The sequence below is a fragment of the Myxine glutinosa genome, chromosome 9 (assembly GCF_964187855.1).
Source record: "Myxine glutinosa chromosome 9, kmMyxGlut1.1, whole genome shotgun sequence".
Lineage (NCBI taxonomy): Eukaryota > Metazoa > Chordata > Myxini > Myxiniformes > Myxinidae > Myxine > Myxine glutinosa.
Window position 1 is genome coordinate 51697019 of NC_136269.1, and position 12347 is coordinate 51709365.

The 12347-nt window shown below is 40.5% G+C and overlaps 1 protein-coding gene across 6 annotated transcripts in view; it reads left to right on the top strand.

Moving 5' to 3' along the window:
• Positions 1 to 12347, top strand: part of PNKP (polynucleotide kinase 3'-phosphatase) — a 166229-nt gene that overhangs the window by 113847 nt on the left and 40035 nt on the right. For all 6 annotated transcript variants that reach the window (XM_078784345.1, XM_068129150.2, XM_068129152.2 and 3 more), the window contains 3 exons: positions 3273 to 3352; positions 5972 to 6029; positions 8528 to 8635. In XM_078784345.1, coding sequence (XP_078640471.1) covers positions 3273 to 3352; positions 5972 to 6029; positions 8528 to 8635 — 246 coding nt within the window. The remainder of the gene's footprint in view (positions 1 to 3272; positions 3353 to 5971; positions 6030 to 8527; positions 8636 to 12347) is intronic.

The following is a 12347-nucleotide window of genomic DNA, read 5'->3' on the forward strand; positions in this document are numbered from 1 at the left end:
TGCTGTTTTGTGTCACTGTGTGTACCACAATGAGCATGGAGAAAAGAAAGAAAACCAGAGAATTGTCTGAGGAGGTCAGACACAAGATTGTAGCCAAGCATGGACAATCTCAAGGCTACAAATCCATCTCCAGAGACCTTGGTGTTCCTGTGTTCACCATACGTAATGTCATCCAGAAGTCTAAGGCTCATGGCACTGTAGCCAACCTCCCTGGACGTGGCCGCAAGAGAAAACTTGATCAAAGTTTGCATAGAAGGATTGTTCGAATGGTGGAGAAAGCACCTCGATCAACTGCCAAACAGATTCAAGCTGATCTTCAGACACAAGGTGGTACGACAGTTTCAACTCGCACCATCCGTCGCCAACTCAATGAAAGGGGGTTCTATGGTAGGAGACCCAGGAGGACCCTGAGAGAGAGAGAGAGAGAGAGAGAGAGAGAGAGAGAGAGAGAGAGAGAGAGAGAGAGAGAGACAGAGAGAGAGAGAGAGAGAGAGAGAGAGAGAGAGAGAGAAGAGAAGAGAAGAGAAGAGAAGAGAAGAAAAGAAAAGAAAAGAAAGATAAAAGAAAGCCTAACTGGAGTTTGCCAAAAACCACCTGAACAAGTGAAAATCCTTCTGGGAAAATGTCCTGTGGACAGATGACACCACATTAGAGTTTCTTGGAAAAGCACATCATCTCTATGTTTACAGAAAACAAAATGAAGCCTTCAAAGAAAAGAACACCTTCCCTACCATCAAACATGGAGGAGGTTCAGTGATGTTTTGGGGTTGCTGTGCTGCATCTGGCACTGGGTGACTTGAATGAGTGCATGGCATCATTAAATCAGGAGATTACAAAGGCATTTTGGAGCATAATGTTCAACCCAGTGTCAGAAAGCTGGGTCTCTGTCGAAGGTCATGGGTCTTGCAGCAGGACAATGACCTCAAACACACTTCAAAAAGCACCCAGGAATGGTTCAAGACAAAACGCTGGACTGTTCTGAAGTGGCCAGCAATGAGTCCAGATCTAAATCCCATTGAACACCTGTCGGGAGATCTGAAAACAGCAGTTGGGAGAAGGCACCCTTCAAATCTGGGAGAACTGGAGCAGTTTGCACAAGAAGAGTGGGCCAAGCTGCCAGTAGAGAGGTGTAGGAAGCTCATTCATGGCTTTTGGAAGCGCTTGACTGCAGTTATTTTGTCCAAAGGCTGTGCTATAAAATATTAAGTCGAGGGTGTCAATAACTTTGTCAATGCCATTTCTTTTTATTTTCTGATTTAAAAGGATGTATTAAGTTCTCATTTAAAAACAAAGGTTCTGTCATATTAACAGTGAAATAAATAATTGAGGAGACCAAATACTTGTGTCAATTGAAACTTATTTTTAGAGAAAATTGTGAGTTATTTGAAAAAAGTGCAAGTTTTGGCCACGACTGTATATACAGTGCATTCAGAAAGTATTCAGACCCCTTCACTTTTTTCACATTTTGTTATGTTGCAGCCTTATGCTGAAATCGTTTAAATTCATTTTTTCCCTCATCAATCTACACTCAATACCCAATAATGACAAAGAGAAAACAGGATTTTAGAAAGTTTTGCAAATTTATTAAAAAGAAAGAACTGAAATATCACATTGACATAAGTATTCATACCCTTTGCTATGATACATGAAATTTAGCTCAGGTGCCTCCCATTTTTCTTGATTATCTTTGAGATGTTTCTACACCTTGATTGGAGTCCACCTGTGGTAAATTCAATTGATTGGACATGATTTGAAAAGGCACACACTGGTCTATATAAGGTCTCACAGCTGACAATGCATATCAGAGCAAAAACCAAGCCATGAGGTCGAAGGAACTGCCTGCAGAGCTCAGAGACAGGATTGTGTCGAGGCACAGATCTGGGGGAGCCTACAAAAAAAATTCTGCTGCATTGAAGGTTCCCAAGAGCACAGTGGCCTCCATAATTCTTAAATGGAAGAAGTTTGGAACAACCAGGGCTCTTCCTCGAGCTGGCCGCTCGGCCAAACTGAGCAATCGGGGAGAAGGGCCTTGGTAAGAGAGGTGACCAAGAACCCGATGGTCACTCTGGCTGAGCTCCAGAGATCCTGTGTGGAGATGGGAGAAACTTGCAGACGGACAACCATCACTGCAACACTCCACCGATCTGGGCTTTATGGCAGAGTGGCGAGATGGAAGCCTCTCCTCAGTGAAAGACACCTGAAAGCCCTCTTGGAGCTTGCAAAAAAGCACCTAAAGGACTCTCAGACTGTGAGAAACAAGATTCTGTGGTCTGATGAAACCAAGATTGAACTGTTTGGCTTCCGTCTGGCCACTCTGCCATAAAGCCCAGATCGGTGGGGTGTTGCAGTGATGGTTGTCCACCTGGAAGTTTCTCCCATCTCCACACAGGATCTCTGGAGCTCAGCCAGAGTGACCGTTGGGTTATTGGTCACCTCTCTTACCAAGGTCCTTCTCCCCCGATTGCTCATTTTGGCAGGCCGGCCAGCTCTAGAAAGAGTCCTGGTTGTTCCAAACTTCTTCCATTTAAGAATTATGGAGGCCACTGTGCTCTTGGGAACCTTCAATGCAGCAGAGTTTTTTTGTAGGCTTTCCCACATCTGTGCCTCGACACAATCCTATCTCTGAGCTCTGCAGGCACTTCCTTCGACCTCATGGCTTGGTTTTTGCTCTGATATGCATTGTCAACTGTGAGACCTTATATAGACAGATGTGTGCCTTTCCAAATCATGTCCAATCTATTGAATGTACCACAGGTGGACTCCATTCAAGGTGTAGAAACATCTCAAAGATGATCAAGAGAAATGGGAGGCACCTAAGCTAAATTTCAAGTGTCATGGCAAAGGGTCTGAATACTTATGTAAATGTGATATTTCAGTTTTTTATTTTTAATAAATTTGAAAAACTTTCTAAAATCCTGTTTTCTCTTTGTCATTATGGTGTATTGAGTGTAGATTGATGACAGAAAAAATGAATAAAAACGATTTCAGCATAAGGCTGCATGCAACATAACAAAATGTGAGAAAAGTAAAGGGGTCTGAATACTTTCTGAATGCACTTTATATATATATATGTATCACATCCAGATTGGTTTTATGTGATTGCCAATTGATGGAACAAGGAAATAGGATACGTTCTCTCCTCTAAATTTATTATGTGGTGTTTAAGTCTCTCGGCTTGAGGATTTGGTGGTATAGAGTTGGAAATGCATTGTAGAACCTGAGAAGGACCTGAAAACTAAGTTTTCCTTCCATTTTTTTGTGGGTGTGTGTAGATAGCAGGTTTTGACATTGATGGAACAATTGTCACAACCAAATCTGGGAAGGTGTTTCCTGTCAACGCTGATGACTGGAGGTCTGTTCACAGATGCATACGTACTTTATTACAAGTGCATCATAATAATGGTGATTTTGGCATTGATGGAACATTTTTTGGCCCAAATCTGCCTCTTTAAATCCCCAACTTCTTTCCTGAAATTCCTGGTAGTGTTCATTTGCTTTATACCGTGTACCCCTTCCTCCTCCCCCAGCCCTCCCCCTTCCACAGATCTACCGAAGTCCTTGTTCTCTACTGTTGTGCTTGTGGGCTTCCCTCTCTCTCCCCTCTTGTTTTCCGCTCGCTTCATTGCATGTTTTATGTGTCTGTGCATGTTTTCATGTTTAATGTGTTCGCTCTTACACGAGCCTCGATTCTGTATACAAAAAAATAATAATAATAATTGCTGAGTCATTAACTTTTCTGCTTGTCTTTCTTAGTCTCTTGTTTCACATTTTTGTTTTTTATTCAGGTCATGTGCATGTCACCAAGTCGTGGGTTTGTGTTTGTGTGTTTTGTTTGATTTTTTTTTTTTCACTCAGTTATTAAAATTGATTATAAAATTATTTTAGACATGGAGTATTTTTAAAAAACGTCGCGTTTGTAAGGATGAATCGATATATACAGTGAAACCCCGACATTTGCGGTTCCGACATTTGCGGTTCCGACATTTGCGGTTCCGACATTTGCGGTTCCGACATTCGTGGGCCCCACATATTCGCGGTTCATACATTGTGACGTGCTTCTCCATTCACGGTCATGTGCCCACTTGTAGTTTTTCACGGGTGCAAAAACCATTTCCCACTACCCACACACATAACACTTCTAAAAGCATCTTCCAAGCATCACCACACATAAACCAGCTGTATGTGGGCATAAAATAATCCCCACCACCATTCCTTATCTTAATCATGCTATATCTTTTTAAAAAATTGGAAACAGTACCTGTAAGCATTTTTAATGAAACTGTAATGATGTGCATTCATTTTCGTAAGATTTCAAAATTTTCTCTTATTAATCATGAACCGCCAGGTACCGATCTCCCTTTTCTCATTGAACCAATCACCTGACATTCACGGCATTTTTAAGAAATGCATTCCTGGCGAATGTCGGGGTCGTACTGTACTATATAAATGATGTTTATTCAGCATTCAAATTAGGCTTCTTTCTGATTTCATATCATGTTGTTTTATCCAAGTCTACAAGTACAGATATTGCTATTGACTCTCTACAGGTAGGTTATTTCCATCATTTAGGCCTAAGATGTTTCTTCTTCTTCTTGCCCTGATGCATGTGACATGTCCATGTGATGCCCTTAAAAGTTTGAACTAGAATGGCACTTGGTAGAGCACATATGGCTCCGCCCAGCTGAACAGTTTATGTTTTGTATCCCACTCGTAGGGTGGATCTGGATGCGGACCTGACCCAAATCAAATTGGTTTATTCTCGTCACCTAACCAACACATTCAACTACTTTGTCATAATCTGTCCACAAGCTTTTGAAATATCATGCTATATATCATTTTTGGCATGATCACCCAATGGTGCAAAATCACTTTAAAAAATTTTTTTTTTAATCTCGTATCCAGATCCGTATTCAGATCTTCACCAAAATCTAATCATTTCATCCTTGTCACACACCCAACCCAACCTGTCCAAATTTCGTCCTAATCTGTCCACAACGTTTTGAGATATCCTGCTCACAGACAAACAAATAGACAGGGGTGAGTGAAAACAGAACCTCCACCCACCTTTAGTGGCGAGGTAATTAGTGGCAAGAAACAGTCTGCATCTTCATCGTTATTAATGATCGTGATGAAGAGTTGCTATGCTCCAGAATGTACCAGGAGATTAAATACCGATTTGGGAATCTCCTTTTACAGATTTCCTCGAGAAATGGGTCAAAATATAATGTGCGGATAGGTGGAGTAAAAAGGAAAATATGGCATTGACATAATTCCAGTATTCTTGATGCCTCACTTCCTGTGTTCTGGGATCGTTACTGTATAAAAGCGGGTCAGCCGACGGCATGTGGGCTACCTACGATCCGCTCCATGCTACGTTCCCTCTAAAGGACTTCAAGCTCTGCTTGGGCCTCTTCTTGTGCACCTGGCCACTATTGTGTTGATTAAAGCCTACCTAAAGGCCTACTTGTCTTTTCTGCTCTGCTCTGCCACAACAGGCATCCTTTGGGACACGACATGGGTTGCAGCCATATTTTGTATGTGGTGAATATTTTCAAACTTCGTTTATCATTTGTTCCACGGTGATGTCAATGACTTGGTAGTTAAATATAACATATTTTGACAAACCTGACAACATTTTGCCAATAGCTTTTCCACACTATTTAGGACCGGAACTCGCTCCCACCTTTATCATCCATAAGGAGAGTGCTATTTTATATCGTCATGCTCTTGGTGATACTCTCCTTTTACTCCATACTTATACTGGTTTACTCACTCTTCTCTAACTTACTTTTGCTGTGGTGTGATTACACCAGGAAATAAAGTTATCCTGCTCCTCCATTCCATAGGAGGTAGTTGTTATTTTTGTCACCAAATTGTGTTGTTAATGTTTACTTTAAAGATATTATGTCACAATGTGTACAAGTGTAGTTTTGATGTATGACCTCATTAAGCGAAGTCTCTGCCCTTGCAGGATCCTTTACCCAGAGATTCTACCCAAGTTAAAACAGCTCCTGGCTGATGGATACAAGGTAACACTTCTGGAAGTCTAATACAGCTTTAGAAGTTAATTCAAACAAATTCTACTCAACTGGAAATTCAACATTAGTTTATTGGACTGTAACTAATAAGGAACTTGAAATTGTATTGAATTCTCAGATATTGCAAAGATGCATCGTTACAAGGGCATTCAAATGGTTCTTAGAACAGGATACAATGGTCCAAGTCCAGAAAGTAAACTGCAGAAATCAACTTCCGAACATCTTTGTTCCATAGATTGCTCTTTGATTTCAATGCATGGGCTCTATTCATCCTTCAAACCTTCTGTGCCAGTAAAATGTAAATTTTCGGAATGCTATTTCAGTCACGATTTTTTGGGATGTCCTGTACAAGGGAAGAGGGGTAAGAAGTGATGCAGTGATCCTACAGCTTCTAATCTAAGTAATGAATATCAGTCTGCGCAACACTGGCTTAGCGCACAGAGGCATGTGGTCTTGTAGAAGGAACACGCATGGTGGTAAAATCCCCTTAGCCATTGTTACATCCGCCACCAAAGGTGGATGGAGGTTATGTTTTCACCTCTGTCTGTTTGTTTGTTTTGTGAAAAAAAAATCTCAAAAAGTTGTGGGTGGATTCGGACGAAATATGGCAGAGATGTAGTGTATGTCACAAGGACGAAATGATTAGATTTTGGGGAAGATACGGATTCGGCTACTATAATTTTTAAAGTGATTCTTCACCATTGGGAGATAGGGCCAAAAACGATACATAGCAGGATATCTCAAAAAGTTGTGGACGGATTTGTACTAAACTTAGTCGACCGGTTGGGTGTCTGACAATGACAAATATATTCGATTTTGTTGAAGATCTGAATATGGATTCGGATATGAGATTTATTTATTTATTTTAAAGTGATTTTTCACCATTGAGTGATATGGCCAACCAGGCAGAGGTATGCTCTCTACTGAGTGCCGTTCTAGTTCCTAATGCCATGCCGCAATATTTGTATGAGGCTGGTCTAATATTCCCCTTGTGATTGTAGTTTTGTGAGGCACCTCATAAATCAGCACGATTCCCTTTGCATCCCAGAAAACCTTGTTGGATGCGAAGTTTCTTTGGTGGTGGTGATCCCTTATTTTGGTTTCATGATTCCAGGGTTGAAACCACATTTATCACCAATTACCAAACAAACAATAAAGTTGGCTGTATCGCCGTTGAACAATTCTAGAAACTCATAACGTGATGCCAGCAGCTGCTGTCAATCATGAATGCTTAATTTTCTGGGGATACATCTTCTTGAGACCTTTGCCATGCCTAAGTGTTCATGGATAAAGACTAGGTGATTAATGTACCTCAACCTGGGAAACATCGGGTCACCACCCTGAAGTAAAGTTATCTTCAAAGGACTCGCGTTCATGCCACCCGTTTGGTTACTGTATAATCTGACGGTACACCTTCGCCACACATGACCACAATGTGTTTGTGGATTTATTTGGAGCTGATACACCTTCTTTGCATAAAAATGTTCTGACCCCTCGATGCTCATTTAGCAAGATCCATAATTTTGTGATGAAGCAAATTTCTGAATTATGCTGTGAAATAACGTCTCATTAACTAGAATGACCCTCGCTGGAGCGCGTACCTCCACCAAGCTACACAATTTACGCTCTGATCAACAACCAAAATCTAATGAGTTTGTTCTTGTCACCTACCCAACTCATCCACTAAGTTTCGTTTTGAATCCGTCCATAAGTTTGAGTTATCGTTTTGGCCCTATCGCTCAGAAGTGAAAAATCATTTAAAACATTATTGTATCCAGATTGTCACCAAAATGTAATCAATTCATCCTTGTCACACATCCAACCTGTCTACCAGGTTTTGTCTGAATTAGTCCATAACTTTTTTGAGATATCGTGCTGTATATCGTTTTCTCCCTATCTCTCAATAGGGAAGAATCACTTACAAATTCTCGGATCTGGAACTTCATCAAATCGAATCAATGTGTTCTTGTCACATGCCTAATCTGTCCACCAAGTTGCATCCAAATCTGTCCACAACTTCAAAAAAAAAATCCTGTTCACAGACAAACAAACAAACAAATGGACAGACAGACAAACAAGGGTGAAAGCATAACAACCATCCACCTTCGGTAGTGGAGGTAATGAAATGAATGGCATAATTAATTAATTAGTGAATATCCCGTTCCAATATTTTTTTAAATTCCTTTCAGTTTTTGTATTTCTTCAGCTAATAATAATATTGATCATGGAAGAGCTGATGCGTGTGCATACACACACTTGCACGCCCACAGCCAAAATGATTCGGACAACCTTTGTAGCTCTTCTTTCCTTGTACTCCCTTGTTGGTTGTCTTCTTTGCTTCTCTCCCTCTCTTTTTTTTATTTGAAAATCTTACACCCACTTGCTATTTAATTTGTAGATGGCCCCTTAGATATAATTATTTTCTATAGACTATAGACCATTAATATGATGATATGCTTGATGTTTCACCTTGACCCTCTCCTCTCAAGGTGGTTTTTCTTACAAACCAAATGGGTATATCCCGAGGCAAGCTCCAACCTGAAGTATTCAAAACTAAAGTGGAAGCCATCATCGAAACACTCCAGTTGCCAGTACAGGTACTGTGCCATGGCCACATCGTAGTGAATGAGCTGTTCACCAACACCTCCCAAAACCCCATCCCCTTTTCCTTTTGTATTCTGTGCTTCATCTTTCTTTCTTTTTTTTGTATACTAGGTCGAGGCTCGTGTAAGAGCTAACACATAGAACATATAATAAAGGGAGCAGGAGACAAGAGGGGGAGAGAGAGGGAAGGACAACAACATTAGAGAATAGGAACATCAGGAGATCTGTAGAAGGGAGAGGACTGGGGCAGATACATGCGATAAACAAATGGACACTACAACGACTTTCAGGAAAGAAAACGGAATTTGAAAGAGGTGGATTTGGTGTGTATTAATGGGGGTAGAAAAGATCAAGGTTTTGGATGGGGGAAGATAAGAGTTGGTGGTGAACAGCTGTTTTAAAGACCTGGAGGGTGGAGTGGGATTGAAGAGCGCGTGGGAGTTTGTTCCAGAGGTGGAAAAAGAGGAATGAAAGAGTGAAGGTGAGCAGAGATTCTTGATTTTGGCAGTTTCATCATAAGAGGGTTACTGACAGATCTACGTCCTGCAGGAATATTTGGGGGAAATCTTGCATTGGCTGATTTTTAACGCATCCATGGTGGAGAAAGTATGAACTGATTGGATTTGTGGACGAGATGGACAGGATCAAGGAGACTACCGAGCTCTTTCAGAATAATGGAAGGTGATTATATAGAACCATAGCTGCTGGACTTGGTAGAGATTATATGAGGGAATAATGGTCTTTTTTCAGAGTTATGAAAGAAGAGATGAGGAACCATATAAGGAGGAGTAGAGACAGAGGCAAAAGAGCAAATTTAGAAGGAAATGCATCTTTCTTTTAAATCATCTGTTATGCTAGCTTACCACCAAATGACCTTTATGGTGAGTTTAAACTGAATGGTATAAAATAGCAGATTGGAAGCAGTGAATAAGTTCATGATAAAATGTCAGACTTGGAGATCTGTAACTAGAGGAGTTGTCAGAGAGCTCACTGCTCGGATTGTTTCCCTTTCTGCACTTTATTACCTCCACCACCAAAGGTGGAGTGAGGCTACGTTTTCATTCATGCCTGTCTGTTTGTCTGTGAACAGGATATCTCAAACGTTGTGGATGGATTCGTCCACAATTTGGTAGAGAGGTTGGGTGTGTGACAAGGGAGAAATTATTAGATTTTGGTGAAGATCCAGATCCGGCTACTAGAATTTTTTATTTGATTCTTCACCATTGAGATATAGGGCCAAAACCGATACCAGTATAGCATGATATCTCATAAAGTTATGGAATGATTCGGACGAAACTTGGTGGACAAAGTTGGGTGTGTGACGAGGACAAATCATTTCGATTTTGAGGAACATTTGGATCTGGATACGATTTTTTGTTTCATTTTTTATGTAATTCTTCACCATTGAGATGGGTAATTTTTTCTTCATTCTTCACCAAAAGATATGTAATTCTTCACCAAAACGACATACAGTATAGCATGATGTTTCAAAAAGTTGTTGACGAGTTATGACAAAACTAGGTGGATGAGTTGGTTAGGTGACAAGAACAAGCCAATTCGATTTTGGTTCAGTTCCGGATCCAGATCCAGCCTATCAGTGGGATACAAAATGTAAATTGTTCAGCCTGAGGTATGCGCTCTACCGAGTGCTGCTGTAGTTGTTTTTATTATTTTGATATGGGAGTCGTTTGTGTTGCATGCTGATGACAGTTATTGGTGAGGCTAAAGAGCAATGATGAGAGCAATTTATTGCATAAAAGTTTTTGGACTCAGAAGTGGAGACTTAAGTTTACTGCTGAAATGTCAGGTTTATAAACATGGCAAAACTATCCGTACAAGCAACTAATACACTTTGTCTTTCAACAAGGCTCATGCCTGATATTTTGTTCACCAGATGACTTTCAATAGGGGCTTTTTGTGGTGACTGAAGCACTCAACTTGAGCCTTGTTGAGAGAGACAGTTTATTTGTTTGTTGTGTGGGCTGTTCTGCCAAATCCTTCTCGTTTTCCCCCACGAGATTGTTTATAAATGTAAAGGTTCTGGACTGCAATCAACAATAACCTCGATTTAGAATTTCCAGCCATTGCACATCTCTCAGCAACCAGCTCAGTAACAAACCACAACTAGAACGACACTTGGTGGAGCACATAGTTTCACCTCGCTCGCTCATTCTGAACAAAAATACTATTAACTGAATATGGTACTATTATGGCCCACATACCCATATCATCTTTGCACCCTATTATGTCACATACATTGCCATTATCCGTACTTTTATTGAGTATCAGGATATTTAATGACCACTTTTGTGCACATGAAGGCTACATTGTGTCAATGAAGAATATGAAAAACATTTCAAACTATATTCCCCATGGCAAGTCGATGATATGCATGAAGTTTTGCATTGATCTGTTAAGTGGTTCGGTAGAAGATTTTTTTTACATTGTGATGTAAAAAACGATGTACCACCACCTAACACAACAAGGAGACCTATAGTAGACAGAACAGAAGGGATGCAAGAGAGGATGTTATGCAACAATAGACCACCTATTACTAAACAAGGCCATACTCAAAAATTGCAATACAAGAAGAACCAAATTGTCCACAGCATGGATAGACTATGAAAAAGCTTTTGACAGTGTCCCACATTCATGGATGATAAAGTGCATGCAAATGTACAAGATAAATTCCCCAAATTAATCAAGCTGATTGAGAAAGCCATGGATCTATGGAATACCACACAAATTCTGCAGCACTCAGAAGGAAAGATTGAAATACCAAGAGTAAAGATACGACGCAGGATCTTCCAAGGAGACAGCCTTTCCCCTCTCCTGTTTTGCCTGGCCCTGGACCCACTAAGTAACCTCATTAATGAGCAAGGACACGGATACACCCTGACATTCGATAAAATAACGTCCAAAGAAACAAGAAAGGTGACACATCCACTGTATATGAATGATTTAAAACTCTTTGCGAATGACCGAACAACGAAAAATTGGCAGAACAACTGAAATTAGTGAAACGGTTCTCCGACAACATCCAAATGGAATTTGGCCTAGATAAGTGTGCCAAGTGCACATTCGTGCAAGGTAGACCAACAAAAACGGACAAACATAAAAATCGACCTAGATACAATGAACCATCTTACAAATACCTTGGATAAGAAGAGGGCCACCAAATTTGTCATAAAAAAGCGCAAAACAATTACCAGAGAATACCTGCAGAGAACGAGGCTGTTCCTGAAAACATATCTCACCCAAAGAAACAAAATCAAAGCCACAAACCAACTAGCAGTAACAGTGTTCCAGTACAGCTACAGAATAGGAAACTGGCCCCAAGATGATATCAAAAAACTAGATATCAAAACAAGGAAACTCCTCACTATCCATAAAATGTTTTCCAAAAATGAGTGCATCCCAAGAATATACCTGCCGAGAAAAGAGGGAGGTGGCGACCTGATGGAACTCGATCAAGTGCACAAAGTGCGACGACTGCAGCATTAGCAGAGTACGTGAAAAGCTCAACAGAATACCAAATACAATTTGTGTACAAGCATGAACACAACAAAGCAGAAAAGGTATCTCTCACTCACTTTGCAAAAAACCTCCAAAAACAGGTGCAATTCGAAAATGTCATACACCAAACCGAAACAGCAACAAATGCAGCCCCAACGATTGCAAAAAAGACAAAAGTAAAATCCAAGA